This window comes from Canariomyces notabilis, assembly GCF_033297395.1.
Source record: "Canariomyces notabilis strain CBS 508.74 unplaced genomic scaffold N656scaffold_1, whole genome shotgun sequence".
Classification (NCBI taxonomy): domain Eukaryota; kingdom Fungi; phylum Ascomycota; class Sordariomycetes; order Sordariales; family Chaetomiaceae; genus Canariomyces; species Canariomyces notabilis.
This window is the reverse complement of record NW_027041823.1, coordinates 2,106,783-2,122,273: the sequence shown is the minus strand read 5'-3', so window position 1 is coordinate 2,122,273 and position 15,491 is coordinate 2,106,783. Positions and strand designations below refer to the sequence as shown.

The 15,491-nt window shown below is 56.5% G+C and overlaps 2 protein-coding genes across 2 annotated transcripts; one reads left to right on the top strand and one right to left on the bottom strand.

Annotated features, from left to right (window-relative positions):
- The first annotated feature begins 557 nt into the window (after positions 1 to 557).
- N656DRAFT_773836 (uncharacterized protein) lies at positions 558 to 4,603 on the top strand. The gene is made up of 2 exons (XM_064814141.1): positions 558 to 989; positions 1,054 to 4,603. The coding sequence occupies exons 1-2, from the start codon at positions 943 to 945 to the stop codon at positions 4,349 to 4,351; spliced, it is 3,345 nt and encodes a 1,114-aa protein (XP_064675226.1). The 5' UTR covers positions 558 to 942; the 3' UTR covers positions 4,352 to 4,603.
- A 6,000-nt stretch (positions 4,604 to 10,603) lies between these two features.
- N656DRAFT_786361 (uncharacterized protein) lies at positions 10,604 to 15,078 on the bottom strand (the record flags this gene model as incomplete). Its single annotated transcript, XM_064816514.1, has 3 exons — positions 10,604 to 10,899; positions 12,545 to 14,303; positions 15,067 to 15,078. 3 exons carry the CDS (start codon positions 15,076 to 15,078, stop codon positions 10,604 to 10,606), a joined length of 2,067 nt encoding a protein of 688 aa, XP_064675225.1.
- Between the last annotated feature and the right edge of the window lie 413 nt (positions 15,079 to 15,491).

The window sequence follows — 15,491 nt, the reverse complement described above, 5'->3', positions numbered from 1 at the left end:
TTCAGATGACTGGCTGCCATGTTACGAAAAGGGCTTGGGAATGAGGACAACGACGTCAGCGCTCCCGCCCCGTTTCGATACAACTGCCTTACTGCCCGTAGCCAGGTGAGCCAGGCTATGGAAGTGCGGGGCGAAACGTCGAGTCCCAGCTTGCTTTCAGGCTAGGTGTTTGTTTCATTGGTAGGTACCTCCCGTTCGCAAGCAGCACTTAGCAAGCACCGGTCAACAAGGTGCAATTAGGTGATCATGGGGCAGGAACAATGGAGGGGCAACTCGACAACTTACCTGAACGGATCTCTCGAGGAATGGAACAGCAGTACGGAGGTATAAAGTACCAAAACGCCCTGAACCCCGCCATATCCGAACAGTTTCCGCCCTGACTTCCTTTCCGGTTCTGAGCCCAAGAGCTTTGAACCTGAAAGTGGTGGATGTAACTCTCCAAGATAATCACGCCCGCCCAGTGGAAGCATACGACCGAGGATCCTATTTTTTGGAGCGAGATCTTCTTGGCAAGTGGCAACGCGCGACGGGCCCTGAACCGCCACCAACGTGATCCTTGTCAGTGCCTCCTCGAGGCAGGTAGAGACTCTTGTCATTGAGAAAATCCCCTGTTGGGACACATGCGTCCTCGTTCCACCTCTCCCGCGAACTGGTCCGGTCTTGTCTGGATCGAGCCCTCGGTAGCGGCGATAATACGTGGCTCGATTCGGATATTGTGTCACCGTCTCATCTTTATTGTAGAGGGTTCTGTCTTTCCCGCTTCCGTCGTCCTACCTTCTTTGCCGTGTTTTGCCGCAACCGTGCCGGCGGAACGGCAGCTGCATCATCGACGTCCTCTTCGTCGTGGGCCATCTCGAGAACCTTGTATCGCTTCGCTACGGCAGCCCCTGTGACACGAGCACGCATGCGGTCTCAGAACTACTGAATATATATCGCTGCGATATGGATGGCTCCTACGGAAATGTCTTGCCTCCCAGTAGCAGGTCCATGTATTGATTCCCTCCACTGCACGCCGCCTCCTCGGGTGCCCCTCTAAACCTACCGTTTCCACAGGTCTCCAAGCATGCCGCCGCCGAGTCAGGACGCATATAAAATCAATGTAAACCGACAAAAGACGAAGAAATGGGCGAATTTCAAACCCCAAAACTACGATGGCGATGATTGGGGTGCCGATGACGATGAAGCGAAGGACCAGCCAGAACCTCCACTCCCCCCAAAACCGATGGGCCCGCGCCATCCAACAGCGTCTTCGTCGGCTCCGAGACAGTTCCAGCCCCCTGGAACGGCGCCTATATACACGCACACTAGGCAACCTGTGGGTGCGCCCGCGGCCAGCACAGGCCAGCCCCTGACCGTGACTGAGCAGAACGCGTCTTATCGACCGTATGTTCCCGGTGCAGATGTATCGACACCTAGTGGTTATTCCAGTAGCCAAGGATATCCTCATCCGCTGCTTTCTCCAAACTCAAGGCGCAACTCGCCCTCCCCGCACAGCGCTAGCTCGCTTCCTTCACAACAGGTCGGGCTTCGAAAGGATAGCCCGGGACCATACGATGCCGTCGATTCGAACAGCGCAGTGAAGCAGCCGCGGCCTAACCAACAAACAGCCGACAATTCAGATGCCCGAACAGCAACAAGCCCGATGTCACCACAGAACCCGAGGTCTTTTGTGTCAGCGGACAAACCGCTTCCTTTCATTCGCCCGGCTGATGTCTATCGACGCATGGCGGAAGAGGCGAAAGGAGGACGGCAACCGTTGGAGACTAGGACATTGAGCATGGACAGCCCTGTGGCCCAACCCAGTCAGCGGCCCGAACCGTCGCAAGCCCGATTACAGGCAGGAATATCGAGCCCCCTTGGTCTTCCCGCTCCACCTGCTGAAAGGAAGAGCGAGTATGGCATTGAAGGACTGCTTGACAGCTATTCTGACGATGCTCGCGTGGACCCTTCTTCGGAGGTTGAGATGTCAACGAGGGCCGCTACTACAGGTCAAGATGGGATGAAATCGGCCGTGCCCCACCCATCTGCTGAGCTCAAGTCACACGAGCGCGTTCGACGCTTTTCGACAAGCCCAAAACTACCAGATCTAGCACGCATGTCAGGTTTCGGTGAAGACCTCTTCTCCTCGAGCCTATTCCCTGATTCGAAAGCGCAGTCGCAAACTTCGGAAATTGCGCCGCCTCAGCTCGTCATCGCTCCCGCTGACTCTGCGAATGCAGCAGAGATATCGGCCCAATCGCCCCTCGCCTCGACGCTTCGGGACACGCCCTCGGCCGCAGCGTCAGACATAGAGAAAATGGGCAAACCTAACCCTGATGCAGACACCAAGGCACTGCCTGTGCGCTCCCCATCTCCTTCTAGTAAACCAGAGCGGATTGAAGAGCAGGCATTGCAAAAGGTCAGCGGAACGCAGCCGGTAACTGGGGTTTCTGAGCAGCAACAGGCCACAGGAGGGGGGTCATTGGGAGCGCAGGGGACCAGAGACCAGTTTCTCTCCCGGCCCCATCTACCAGGCGGCTGGGTCTCTGAGACTCCATCTTCGCCCGGTGAAATATCCCATGCGGATCCCTCTCAAGAACAGGGGCCCAGTGCCGTTGGTTCTGGAATGGTATCATCAGCGGCCGAAGCCAACGCTCAGCCGCAATCCCCTCCATTAGGTGCCGAGCAGCCTCAGCAACCTGGGCCAGAAACAGCAGGTGACGTGAGGGTTTCCAGCCCCGTTGAACGCGAAGTACAAGCGACTTCGCACCCCGCTTCACCACGTGCCATACCCTCTCCTAGAACCTCGAGTCCAGCTCGAAACACAGAACTTGAAAAGCCCTCTCCAGAGGCCACAGCCAACGCCAAGGACGGCGACGCGCCACCTCCCGCTAGCAGGCGGTCCTCCAGCTCAGTATCAATGGGTATAACTACTCATCCCTCCGAAATCCCACCGACCGCGCCTTTGAACCCACGCCGAGAATCGCCAGCGCCGGGTGCCGACATGAAGCCAGTTATGGGTTCCCCGTCATTTGAGACCCCTTCAGTTGTCACCCCTCCAGCCTTGGACGCCTCAAGTAATTCTCCAGTCAAAGACAGTGACATGCTTAGCGAGGAGATTCTCAAGTCTCTCAGCCCAGCGCTTCCCGCCAGCACTTCCCCGGATCCCGCCGAGGCATCTACTGCCGCTTACCGCGCAGCTGCAGGTCCCGTCCGCGAAAGCAGTTACCTAGGTGATGTCTATGATGATTACTGGACAGCAACTGAGGAAAAGGTGGACCCGAGCTTTCTTGAAAGTGGCAAGACGGTCAAGACAGAAAGGGTTACAGAGGCCCCGATATCAAACCCGGCCGACTCGCCCGATCAACAGCCTATCGCGCCGTCTTCAAGCCTACCTAATATCGGTCGACCGGCTGTTCCTTCTACGACTGAAGCTTCGGTTGATCACACTGCGACCGCAACTGAGCAGGAAAATTCTCAAAGACCCTTCTCCTGGGAGCCATTAAAGCTCCGAGATCCCGCCGAAGCTCCGTCTCCAGTGACTGGAATGTTTGTCGAACAGAAGGCATTGGGCTCGGGTGTTAGAGGTGTGTCTGCTTTGGGGCCAAAGACTGTTGTTCCCGAGGACAAGGCGTTGCCATTGATCTCCGAAACAAAGGCGGCGCATTCCCCTACAAAGACGGACAATTTCACCCCTGTGCCGGACGAACCTCCCGCTGGAAACACTTCACGGCGATCACTTTCGTCCGCCTCCGGCTTATCCGATAGACACGAGGGTGCTCAGAAGCTGTCCCTAATCGAGGAGAAAATAGCGCTTCAAGAACAATCAAAAGCCTCTCCCCTCGCCTCGCCGCTTGAAAAGCATCCTGCCCTTGCCGAAGCCCTGCAGACGCAGCAGGCTATGGACTCAAGTGCACCTTTACCGAGGAAAGAAGCCTTCAACGTATTATCTTTTCGGAACATCATGGACATTGGTTCGCCGGCGGAGCGGATCAAACATTACAATGAGACACGGTCACAATATTCCGCCATGGATAGCGGACTGGACGAGTGGGTGAAGGTTATGTTGTCCAAGCATCCCGAACATGCGAATGCCGGTTTCACATACCCAGGGCCTGCACCTAATGCCCAGCAAGGCTCGCAGGGAGCGGGGACAGCGCTGCCCCAGAACGCAAGGCCATCAGCGAGCATAGGTATGCCATCGCAGCCATACGGTTCTGGTGGATTAGGGCAGTTTGGACACTCGAGTCATCAGATGGGCACCAAGAGCAGAGAACTGTTGATGGCAGCGGGCAAGGCTGGAAAAGGACTGCTGAGTAAAGGACGAAACAAGCTTAGGGGCACGGGCGACAAGGTGTTTTCCACTTCATAAACGAATCGCGGTTTCTCTCTACAGCGTTTAATTGAGATTGGGACAAATATCCATCATATCATGCATGGACTGGGCATAGGCATGGACGCTGGGATATGGTTGGCCGTGTACTTCGTACGGGTATTTGTACAACACATAATCAAGGCCGGGCAGATGAATTTGTCCAACACCCCCATCCTCCCAGGAACCACCGGCTATTCCGGTAATGAATCACAGCGTGGACGGGGAATGAAGCAGCTGAAATAAAGTGTCATTGCTCTGTAGATCGGATGGATATGGTAACAAGTGAGTGTCGACATGCCTCCCGTTTTCTTGTCGCCAGGGCCCAGCCTTGTAAGTGGGGCTGCTGCGCCGTTGCGGTTCCGGATATCGGGCGAGCTGATGATGGGATGAAGGCTTTCACACGTTCGGCATCCCGGGATCTCACGGGATTGGGCGGACAAGGGCGCACCAGTACGACATACGCAGCCACGTGCATGGCAGGATGGCGAAGCAATCCCAGCCGCTTGAGCTTTGTTAAAGGAGAAGTTCGCGGCTTGCTGGTGACGGGAGCTTTTAACGTTAGGTGATTTAGTACGGTACAGTACTGTATGGAGTTGCACTAACCATGCTAATAACGGTTGATGCAGCAGGCTGCCACTGCAGCCCTCCTCGGTTCAGCGGCTGAACCACTTGTAGCCAATCCCTGCCACAGCATGCTGACGCTAAACAAGGGTCTCGACCAGCAGCAATTTCAGCTTTTCTGAGGAGGAGCTCCTTCCCCAGCAACACGGTTTCTCATCCTCATCGCAGGAGCTTCCGCGTCGTAGCCCTCTCTCGGCGATCATCGTCCTTTGAATCACACCCGACGTCCTGCTTTCGCCAAAGAGACGCCGGCAACCGAGCGCGAATATCGACGACCCCAAGGTTGGCGTGCATGGAGCTGTTCATAACGGTAGCCAGCAGCAAGACTTTGAAACTTATATGTTGGTTGCGATAACGCTCTGTTAATGCGCCCTCCCTTGACGACAACCGCGAGAGCCAAACTACGCGCCATTGATGCAGCGCGCCGCTTCTTGTGACTTTTCTCACATTGACAGCACCGATAATCACAAGGACAAGCTTCTGAGTCGCACGGCATTTGGTCCCTCTTACACAGAAGCCAATTTTCGACTGTGAAGTCGACTGCCGAGGCGGTAATCGCGCATCATCCTTCTCCTCGTTCCCATCCTGGCCAGAGCATCCATACCAATCGTGAGAAGACCTTGCCCGACGCAGCAGCGCAACAAGTCGATTGGGAAGACGGGGCTGGTGAGCTTATTAGTTACCTAGTGTACCGGTGGCAGCTGTCACCGCTACATTACAGCAGCAAGAACGGCGTCCGCATTCTGTGGGTCGACCCTAAGTCCCAATCGTCCCAACTGCGGAGTAGCCTACAGACGTCCCCGAGACCCGCCTCCGCATCGCCAAAAGAAAGAACCGCAAGCCCGTGCATCCCCACCGCCTTGATCGCTGTCGCGTTGTACACTGTATAAGTCGCGCGCCGCGAGCTAAGCCTTTGCGATGGCGGCTTACGCGCAGAACCTGAACTTCAAGCCCCTGCCACCACCAGGCAACTTCCCGCAGGGCCATCACCTCCAAGTCCAGCAGCAGCAGCAGCAGTATCAGCAGTATCAGCAGTATCAGCAGCAACAGCAGCATCCGCAGCATCAGCAACCGCAGCAGCAAGCTGGCCCCAATGGCCTACAGCGACCTCCATCGTTTGTAGGGTTGCCGCCTATACGCCGCGCTTCCACGTTCAGCTCTTCTCTCGGCCTGAATGAGGAAGGGTTCTTGTCCACCGACAACAGCCTTGAGGGTGCTGCTCGCCAGCAGCAACGCCAACAGGGAACGCCCTCGCCATTAGGACCTCCGTCGCAATCGTCAATGGCGGCGTCCCAGACGTCCCAATTCATGTCAGGAAGCCAGCCGGCCGGCCAGTCAGTTCAGAACGTGTACCGGCCGACCCAGGGTGCGCAAAGCGCTCAAAACACGCAGGGGCAGACGCAAGCCCAGACATGGCAGCTGCAAGGCCAGCGCCAGCCGCTCCCAGGTTCTACTCCTGGCTTCCCACGTACTGTCCCGCCTGGAACAGCAGCCCTGATGACTCCGAGAGGGGTCATGACGCCTGCCGGAAATAATCCAGCGCCTCAGATGGGACAAGGTCCGCAATTCGTTCCCGGGGGCGGCCGGCCGGTTGCTCTACCACCTCACATGCTGCCTGCCAATATGATGCAGAGGTTCCAACCGCAAAGTGGATGGAATTTGCAGGAATCCCATCTATCGGAACCCCTCCAACCCACGAGCCGTCATCGCCACTCGCCAAGTAATGCTTCCTCGCAGCAGCCGTACTTTGGCCTTGACAAGGAAACCGGCGTCCCAATGACAGGCGGCCTCTCACCACAGCGACAAAAGGCTCAGCAATCTGACATCCAGCAGCCTTCAGGCCAGGTTTCCGGCCAGAAAGACCATCCATTTCCTTCTCAGCCATCTCAAGATGTGTCGGCAGATCATCAGAATCCAGCCAACCAACATGCCACTAGCGAGTCTCCGACGCAGCTACAGCCCCAAAAAACTCAGCTGACTAGACCCGGTGTTGTTCCGTCCCACGAAGGAGGACAAGGCAGGCGCGGCTCAGGCATCTTCTCAAGTATCCGAGACAGAGTCGCAGGTGGTCATCCCCAAGAGCGCCGCGAACCTGAGGATAGGCCACAGCTACAAGGCGCCAGCAACGATGCTGCTTCAGAGGCGAGCATTTTGACCGAGGAAGCAGGCATGCCGCCACAGCGCAATCCCATGTTTGGCCCGAGGGGCGCCGGCCCCACCCCTGACAATATGTCTTACGCCCAAAGCAAAGACAGTATCGTGGCGAATGGCTCACACACGCCTGTGGGTGAGAGAATGCCACCGCCGCCTTCCCAGTTTGCGCCGCCGGGCAGGAAACTGACAACTTTCTTCGGAATCGGCGGTACCCCGTCACCAGCCCAATCAGCCCCTTCCCGTCCCGACGAGGCTAGGACGTCAACATCAACAAATACCACCGAGCCGTTTCCTGCGGGGAGCATCGGTGGCCTGCCGAAGAAACGTTTCTCTGCGCTGAAGGATGTATTCCATCGATCACCTCACTCCGGGGGCGTCAAAGCCGGTACGTCTTTTACCGTCAAGCTGCCGCCGCAGGGTCAGCTAGGTCAGCAGAATCCGCCACAGGGTCAATTTCAGACTTCTGCCCAAGCCCAACCTGGACCGTTTGGTTCCGGCCCTATGCAAGGTCCGGCAAATGGCCAAACGCCGTTTGGGCAGAACTTCCAACCCCAACAGGGGGCCATCGCCGAGAACAACCAGGGCCGGAAGCCTGCCGGGGGACTTCTTGGCTTCTTGAGAGGCAGGGCGGATTCTAAATCGCGGGACACACCCGAACAACAGCCAGGCATGCAGTCAATGCCTTTTCCTTCCAGTCAGAGTCCGTTGCGCGGGCAGTACGGTCAGCAAGTGCCGCTGGGTCCCGACGGACGGCCACTCATTGGCACCGCTCAACAGCTCCAGCCCGGTCAATCCGCTTTCCAGCCGCAATATTTGCATCGTGATTCTCCTAGTGTTCCTGGCGTTGCATCACAACCAGGCCAGATGGCTGGGGAACGGCCCGCGGTGCCCATGCCGCAACAGTCCGGGTTCCCTCAGGGACACCAGCAGAACACGCAATTCACCGGCCAAGACCTCCGTTTTCATTCGCAACAGTCTCCATTGTCGAACCAAGCCGGATCTTATAAGCCGTCAAACCCACACGCGCAACAGTCGCAGCCAGCTTTATCGCAACCGAATGATCAAGGAACTCCGCATCAAGCGCAACCTAAACCTGCCGAACCGACACCGGCCAGTTCTGCAGTTGGCTCCCCGGTCTCTCAAAAGTCTCAGGACATCCCCCAGTTCTCAACGGAACCATCCCGGGTGCAAGAAAGAAATCCACCGAGCCCGAAACAGCCCATGGCCGCCCCGCAGCCCGTACAGACTCGGGTTCCGAACGCTCAAGGTCCAGCCACGCCACATCCCGCTCATTTGCTTGACCGGAACGCTACTTCACCGTTCCAGGCAGCGCCTCGTAGTGAACAACCCGCTCCTTATGGCTCTGGGTCCGAGGATAATCGCCATATTGACAGGCCGGTGTCGCCTTCTTCGCAACCTCAAGTCACGCCATCGAGCACCCCAGCCGGCGACATAGGGCAGGGACGGCCTCACCCAGCATCGCCACAACCAGACGCCGGCAGGCCTATGCGGAACCCAGAGGATAGGGTCCCATCGCGACAATCATTCTCCACCATGACTCCCAGAGACCAAGCCTCGCCGGCCGATTCCGGCCAGGGTCCGATTTCTCAGGAATCGTCTCAAGGGGCTGGGGGTATACAACGCCACCCCAGCCAACGGTCTCAGCAATCTGATCCTCGGTTGGCTAACAGTCCACAAGGAGGACAGATGCTTCCCGGCCAGCCACACCCTACTGGGCAGTCGCCATGGATGGCATCTCAAGCTAGTCCTGTACCCCCTCGTCAGCCGTTCAACCCAGCTGCCGGTCAAAATGGTGTGGGTCTGAACGCTCAGGCGAAAGAGAAGGAGCAAAGCACGATATCGAAGTTGTTCAAGGGGAACAAGTCCACATGGCCGGCAATGCCCTTGAAGGAGAAGGAGAAAGTGGAAAAGGATAAAGGCCCAAAATCGTTGTTCACGAGCGCATTCAAACTCGGAGCTAAAGGCACCGAAACACCTACGCAGCCGCAACCGGCACCAGGCTCGCAGACATATGCGCCGTCAGGGGTGCAGCCGCCGCCGCAGAATATGCAATTGCAGCCTCAGCAGGGAAGGCCACCCCCGAATATGATGACGCAGGGGCCAAATCCTCAGCAGAGTATCTCCGGCATCCAACGCCCTCCACAGGGCCAACCATCAACAGAGCCCCAGTATGATCAGGTTCCGATCCCCCGAGGGTACGGATATGTACACGCTGAGGGACGTCTTGTTCCGGCTCCCGCTCCCCTGTACGTTGGGCCTATACAGAACGGCATGGTGTACGCTCCGCCGCCCGGATTCCCTCAACAACAATGGGCTCCAATTGGAGCTGCCAGCACACAGACCCTGCTCGGCGTTGCTTCTAACCCTCAGGCTCAACCTTCATCTGCCACGCAGGCCTCGTCCACCATTCCTTCCCAGACCCCCAAACAAGCCCAGAATCAAGCTCAAGGTCCGATGCCTACGGGTCCTGCTGCGCAGGAGCAAGGACAAGATGTTACTAGCCGACAGGTGACGGGTGGGCATGTTCAACCCCAGCTGGCCGCCCAGCCTACCCAACAGATTCACCCACCGCCAACCGCCCCGCTCCCTCGAGCCCCTGGAGTGTCCCCTTCCCCATCTAGCCAGGCTTCCACACCTCTGGCCCCGCAGTCAAGCGGAGCCCCTGCTCTACAGCAGGCAAAGCCTCACCCCGAGGCGACTCGTTTTACTAGCACGCACAGCCCTCAGCAGAATGTCCCGCCGCAGCCCCAGGTTCAACGCTCAGCTCCTCCCCAGTCCTATATCCCACCGAACCAGCAAGGTGCACAGGGAATGACGCAGTCGGCAGGCGAGACTTCGGCGGATGGCGACCTTGCGTCACTTCCATCACAGCGAACTGGGCGGTTCCAACCGGCGAATGCTGCTTCCCTTGACGCCAGCGCCGGTCTCAGTGCGCGCTCGCCAAGCGCGTCACTAAGCCCGCTGCCTACTCCTGGGAGGACGGATAGCCCTGTGCCTTCGGTACAAGCAGACGCCAACATCAGTCGGGATGCGGGGGCCGTCAGCCCCGAACCGTCCGTTCCTGGTCCCACGTCCCCGATCAACCAGCTTACGACACCGACTCAACGCGTAGCAGACGACAACGTCTATGACGCGACTCCGCGTCATCTGCAATTTCCTCACTCAGCTCAGCAGCAGCAACAACACCCGGGCTCCGCCGAAACCATCATCATCAATACCCCCGTCGAGCCGAAGTCTGCTGGGTCGTCGCATGAGGCAACACGTCCCGCCAAGCCACCCGCAGGTCCTGGGTACACGCACCAGTTCTCGGGCCCGGCCCCGTCCATGCAGGTCCCTTCACAGATCCAGCCTCGGCAATCGTCTACGACTCCAGACCTGGGCTCGTCCGACTCGGACCTGGAATCGCCCATCATCCAAGACGCCACCATTGCGACGCTGCAGAAGTCGCCCAGCTCAGGCTCGGCGAACAACCAGAGCTCGGCCGCCGACGCCGCCGCAAAGGCAAAGGACAGCGTGGCCATCTTTGAGCGGGCCAAGCGCAAGGCCGAGGAGCAGAGGGAGGCCGAGCGCAGGCTCGTGCTCGAGGAGAAGATCCCCGTCTTCCCCTCCGAGCCCGAGGACGACGCCCGCCGCAAGGAGGAAGAGGCCGTTCCCCAGATGAGCGCCACCAGCTACCCTGGGCAGGAGTGGAATCCTTATGGTGAAGGGGGATTTGAAGACTGGGAGTGAATTTACGTGAGATTTTTGGACTGTTTCCTTTTAAATGACAATTGTGTGGCTCGACACTTGACTTGATTTTCGGCTGCTTGAATAACTCCTCGACTCTCAGCTCTGTTAGCATTTTGGCTGTGGTGAGGTTGAAGTGGCGGACTTTTGGCTTATCTGTCGTTCCCTTTCCTTTTTGTGCCCCATCCGTCTTTTCTGTCCTTTTTCTTGGTTACACATTGTCGTGTTTTGGTTATTTTACCGGCAGGCACAATGCTTGTGTCATTTTGGTCCGTCACTCGGCTTTTTGTCGCCATCGCCGTTTCGTTCTTCTTGTTAGTCGGCATATTGTGCTTTCTCCTTCTCAAAACTGGGTACTTCCTGACCCTCTAACCTCACAACCTGACTTCATATACCCATCTCTTTGGACCGATGAATTGGTAGTGTAATCAACTGTGGTGGAATCGTGGCTAGTTGTCGAGTAAAAAAAAGAACAGACAAACAAGAAACGCAATACCTGTTCTTCGCTTGGTCTGGATAAAGGGGGCAAAAAGCTACTGAGCTCCTCGAGTAATATGCAAGTCTTGAAGTGTTTAGATTTGATGTAGCCAGGCCCGTCTTGACTATCTAGCGTTGACTTCCATGGGTTAGGAGACTATATGACGCTGAATTCTCAGACTGTCTCATCACGAACATGCTGTCATGTATGCTTCCAGACGTTCCGAGTCAGAGAGAGGAGTACCCAAAATACTTACTGGACGACGCAAAAGTAAGGCTCGAAAAGCATACCGAAGAAACTGTAACGCCGTTTGGCCACTTATTTCGCAATCCTAGCACAATGCATGAAGCATAGGCGTACATGTTCTGAGAACACATCAGCCACGTACTGACTGGATGACGAAGCCAACCCAAGTCTGTCAACTAGAGATTATGGTCGTATCATATATATGTATTTGTATATGTATGGATCTGGCTCTCCAGAATTAACTAATCTGAGCCCCGGTTTCTCAATCCTCCCTTCCCAAATCCTCATTAATACATTCTACTGCCTTGTATGCATACTACTTGTCCCCACCCCCCTGCCTTGTAAGGACAAACATCTAAATGTGTGTAAACCCGAGAACGCCAGACTCAATAAAGCTTCTTGTCCGACGCGAATCAGAAAAATCACGAGCGAATATCCGATAGAGCGATAAGAAGAAGCCGGAACGCCGAAATGAATCCCTTACTTCGCTCTTCGCTTGGGAATAAAAATGGACTTCCCACCAGAGTTGTTGATAATAACACATTGCAAACTGTGCGGCCATGACCAAGCAGGGAACATTGCGTTTGGGTTGTTGGTCATGAGGGGAGCGTTGCCTTTGCCCTGTTTTGTGATGGGCCATCCTGATCAGAGACTGGGATTCGACTCCGGGCGTGCATGGTCGACGTCGATGGCTTGTTTAACGTCGGCCTGCAGCTCCGTAGCAGAGTTGTCGAACGGGGATGGAATCTGCTGCTCGGCGCCTCGTGCCTCAGTTTGCACACCTGTTACCACATCCTCAGGGCTCGTCGGCCGTATAACTTCGGCAGCCTCTTCCGGGGGATCATGTTCCGATGTGCTGGGCAGCTGCGGAAGCGGCCTAGTCGGCTTCACGGGCGCCGCGGCGTCTGCGGCCCTCGAAGCAACATCCTGGCTCGGCCTGGGACTTCTTTCTCCGCGAATGCTGGGAGCAACGCTAGAGCTTGAAGCATGGCGACCGTGGCCGGTGGGCACAACGCCGCCGCCGATCCGGCTCCAAAACATTTGCTCGCGCAGGCGGACGCACTCTTCCCACGCAGCCTTCTCGGCGTCCTCATCTTCAGCCCGCCAATGGCCATCCTTGACAATGCGGAGAAACCCCAAAAACTCGCATGTCGATCGAACTCTGGCCAGGCAGTAACTGCAGAGGGGGTACCCGGTTTGGGCATTGTCGGCCTCGCTGATGCGGAAACGGTGGGTTCGGAGATATTCATTTTCCTTCCTCGATTCGCCGCAAAGAGAGCAAGGATATAGTTCGGGCTTGATCAATTTGCCGAATCTGCCCGTAGCTGTAGCAGGGCTAGGCTCGACAGCCAGCGACCCATCCGTCATCGATGCTAGCACACTGCGTCGGGCAAGCCAAGAGAGCCCTGGTGCCATATCAAGGCGGAGAGTCGGCTCGATATCCTCGGTGAGTACCCTCTTGTAAAACTTTGTTTCCTTCAGGTGTGGGAGAGCTGGCGTGACAGTAGAAGAGGCAGTGCTAACGGATGATGCCGGAGTAGCTGGTGTCTGTGGTGAGGTTGCCGTCGGGCTCCCGGTTGTGGCTAGTGAAGAGTTGGATCCACTACCAGCCGAAACGTGCGAAACAATTGAGCCTAGACCGATCCCCAACGATGTCAACCCAGTGCCTGACTGGCCTGGGGAGGTGCGAGAACCGGAGAGCCTCTTCGATGTTCGCAAAAGGTCCCTGAAATCGCTGTATGCCGCCAGGTCGGTACGGAGGACAGGGTGTAGAAGATGAGTGAAGCTGGTTGGATAAGACGGGGTATAAGGTGTCGACGGGCTGGGATGATGCGTGCCGACCGAAGGGCCTATCGCCTCTTGGGCATCGAAGTGGCTGAGGCCGGGGGAAGAAGGGACTGTGGTAGGAGTTCGTTCCTCTCTTTCAGCTGTCAGCTGCTCCATTACGTGCTTGAGCTCGGCGAGCTGCTCTTGCTGGGATCGAAGGAGACCCTCAGTGTCAGCGAGCTGCGCCTTGAGTTGGTCATTCTTGCGCTGCAATGCCTCGTGCTCAGCTCGTGCATCCTCCTTTGCCGAAATTACCATCTTGTTTGCTTCCTCAAAGAGAGCGGTCGTCAGGTTCTCCAGCTCCTGCTCGATCTTCTTCTTTTGCTGTTCCACCTCCACGCGAGCCTTCTTCTCTTCAGCGATGCGGGCGGCCAGCTTTGCCTTTTCAGCCTCTACGCTGGACCGTTTCACCCACACGTCGCCTGCAAGCATTTTCCTCTGCTCTTGCACCTCAGCCTCGAGTTCCCGTATCTTTTCCCGAGCCTTCTCCAGCTCCAACCTAGCGGCGGACAGGTTGTCGTCCAACGTCGTTTGGTGATTGATGGCATTGATGAGCTTCGTGCTTAAGGTGGCGACTTCCTCGTCGAGGTCGGGATGATGCGGGCTGGCCGTGCTGGCCAGGTGGGCAGGGCTCATTCCTCTGCTCCTTGGGTCGGGTATTGTGCTTAAATCGTTGTCATCGTCAAGGGATTGGGACACAAAGGCTCTTTTGGGCTGTGGCGTTGAAGGGCTCGGGCGGACAACGTCGGCTGCCATCGAAAATTCCGTTGTGGAATTGGACCGGGCATGAGGAGTTGGTGGTTTCGGAGAAGCTGACCTTAAGATGCTGGATAATGACCTGTTGTGGCCGAATGCCGAGCGGCCGCTAGAAGGGCCCTGGTGCGACGGCCAGCCGGCCACGGCAACGAAGCTTTGCCACCGCCCGTTAGTAACCGCATTTTGACGACTTGCTAGCTGTTCATCCCAACAGAGCTCGCAAGTTCAATTGCCAGTTGCTGCGCCAAGTTTCCATCCAATGCTCACGGTCGCCCATAGGATAAGGCCTGGATAGGTAGAGAAGAAAGCTGTGTGTACATACGGGTAATCCAGTTTGAAGGCTTGCTTCGGACCGCACCAGTGGCTGGCGGGTCCTTGAAAAGCGAGGGGAAGCCCACCCTGGCGTCACTTTTCACTTATTCGAACCGTCGCGGTATCGTCTGAAAGATTGCAAGACACCCTTGAGCGTTACGAAGAGGTGAATATTGTCCGAGAAGCGTTGAGACCGTCCGGGAGGTATGTGGTGCGCGTTCAATGGAGACAAGGAAATCGTGGGCAAAAGCGATTCGCCCTATCACGTCAATCCCCGCGTAGCAGAAGACGTCGAAGGGATCTAATATGCGAGCGAAGACCCAGAAGTGAGAAAGGTGGTTTGCCCAAAACGGACAGCGGAGGAGGATACGAGGAAGAAGAGGGAATGCGACGGCGGACGACGTGCAGCGATTCCCAAGAAGAGCTAAACGACAACGCTGCGATAGGAAAAGCGTCTCCAGACTCGAGACCGGGGTCTGCAGGCTTTATTGGGTCTTTCTTGTTCTGGCCCGCACGGATGATGGACTCTCGAGTTTGATGGGACAAAAGAGCGCTTGCTTTTCTCAGGCACCATTTCTTCCATCTCTTTTGGCGCCGTGGGGTTCCACCTGCACCAAGCAAATTTGGGGCACAGACCGTCAAAGTGAATTAATTGCCTGTTTCCACTGGCTCAGGCGTGCCGGCCCGGCGCATCCACGTGCAATCACCGGGTGCAGCCTGTGGCCCCTGCTCGCATAAGAACCAGGGCTTCGTAAAGTTCGTAACAAACGTCATTGAGCCCTCTGCAACCAGGATTCGTTCCAAAACACAATCCTCCGCGGTTGCAAACAAGTTTGTCGTATTCGCTGTCCACAATATCGGATTAAAGGACCTGCAATTCTTTCCCGAAACTCATCTAGACCATCTATTTTGTACAAGCATATGGAATACTCTAATTACTGGATATACTGTATAGCGTACAGACCGTCAGCAAAATCTCAGGCTGGCCGCTGGCCA

Bases quoted from the DNA above. Each gene is read 5' to 3' on its own strand.
- N656DRAFT_773836 (XM_064814141.1), top strand. From the start codon at position 943: ATGGATGGCTCCTACGGAAATGTCTTGCCTCCCAGTAGCAGGTCCAT. The intron at 990-1,053 runs GTATTGATTCCC...CCGTTTCCACAG, and splicing joins CCTCCCAGTAGCAGGTCCAT to GTCTCCAAGCATGCCGCCGC.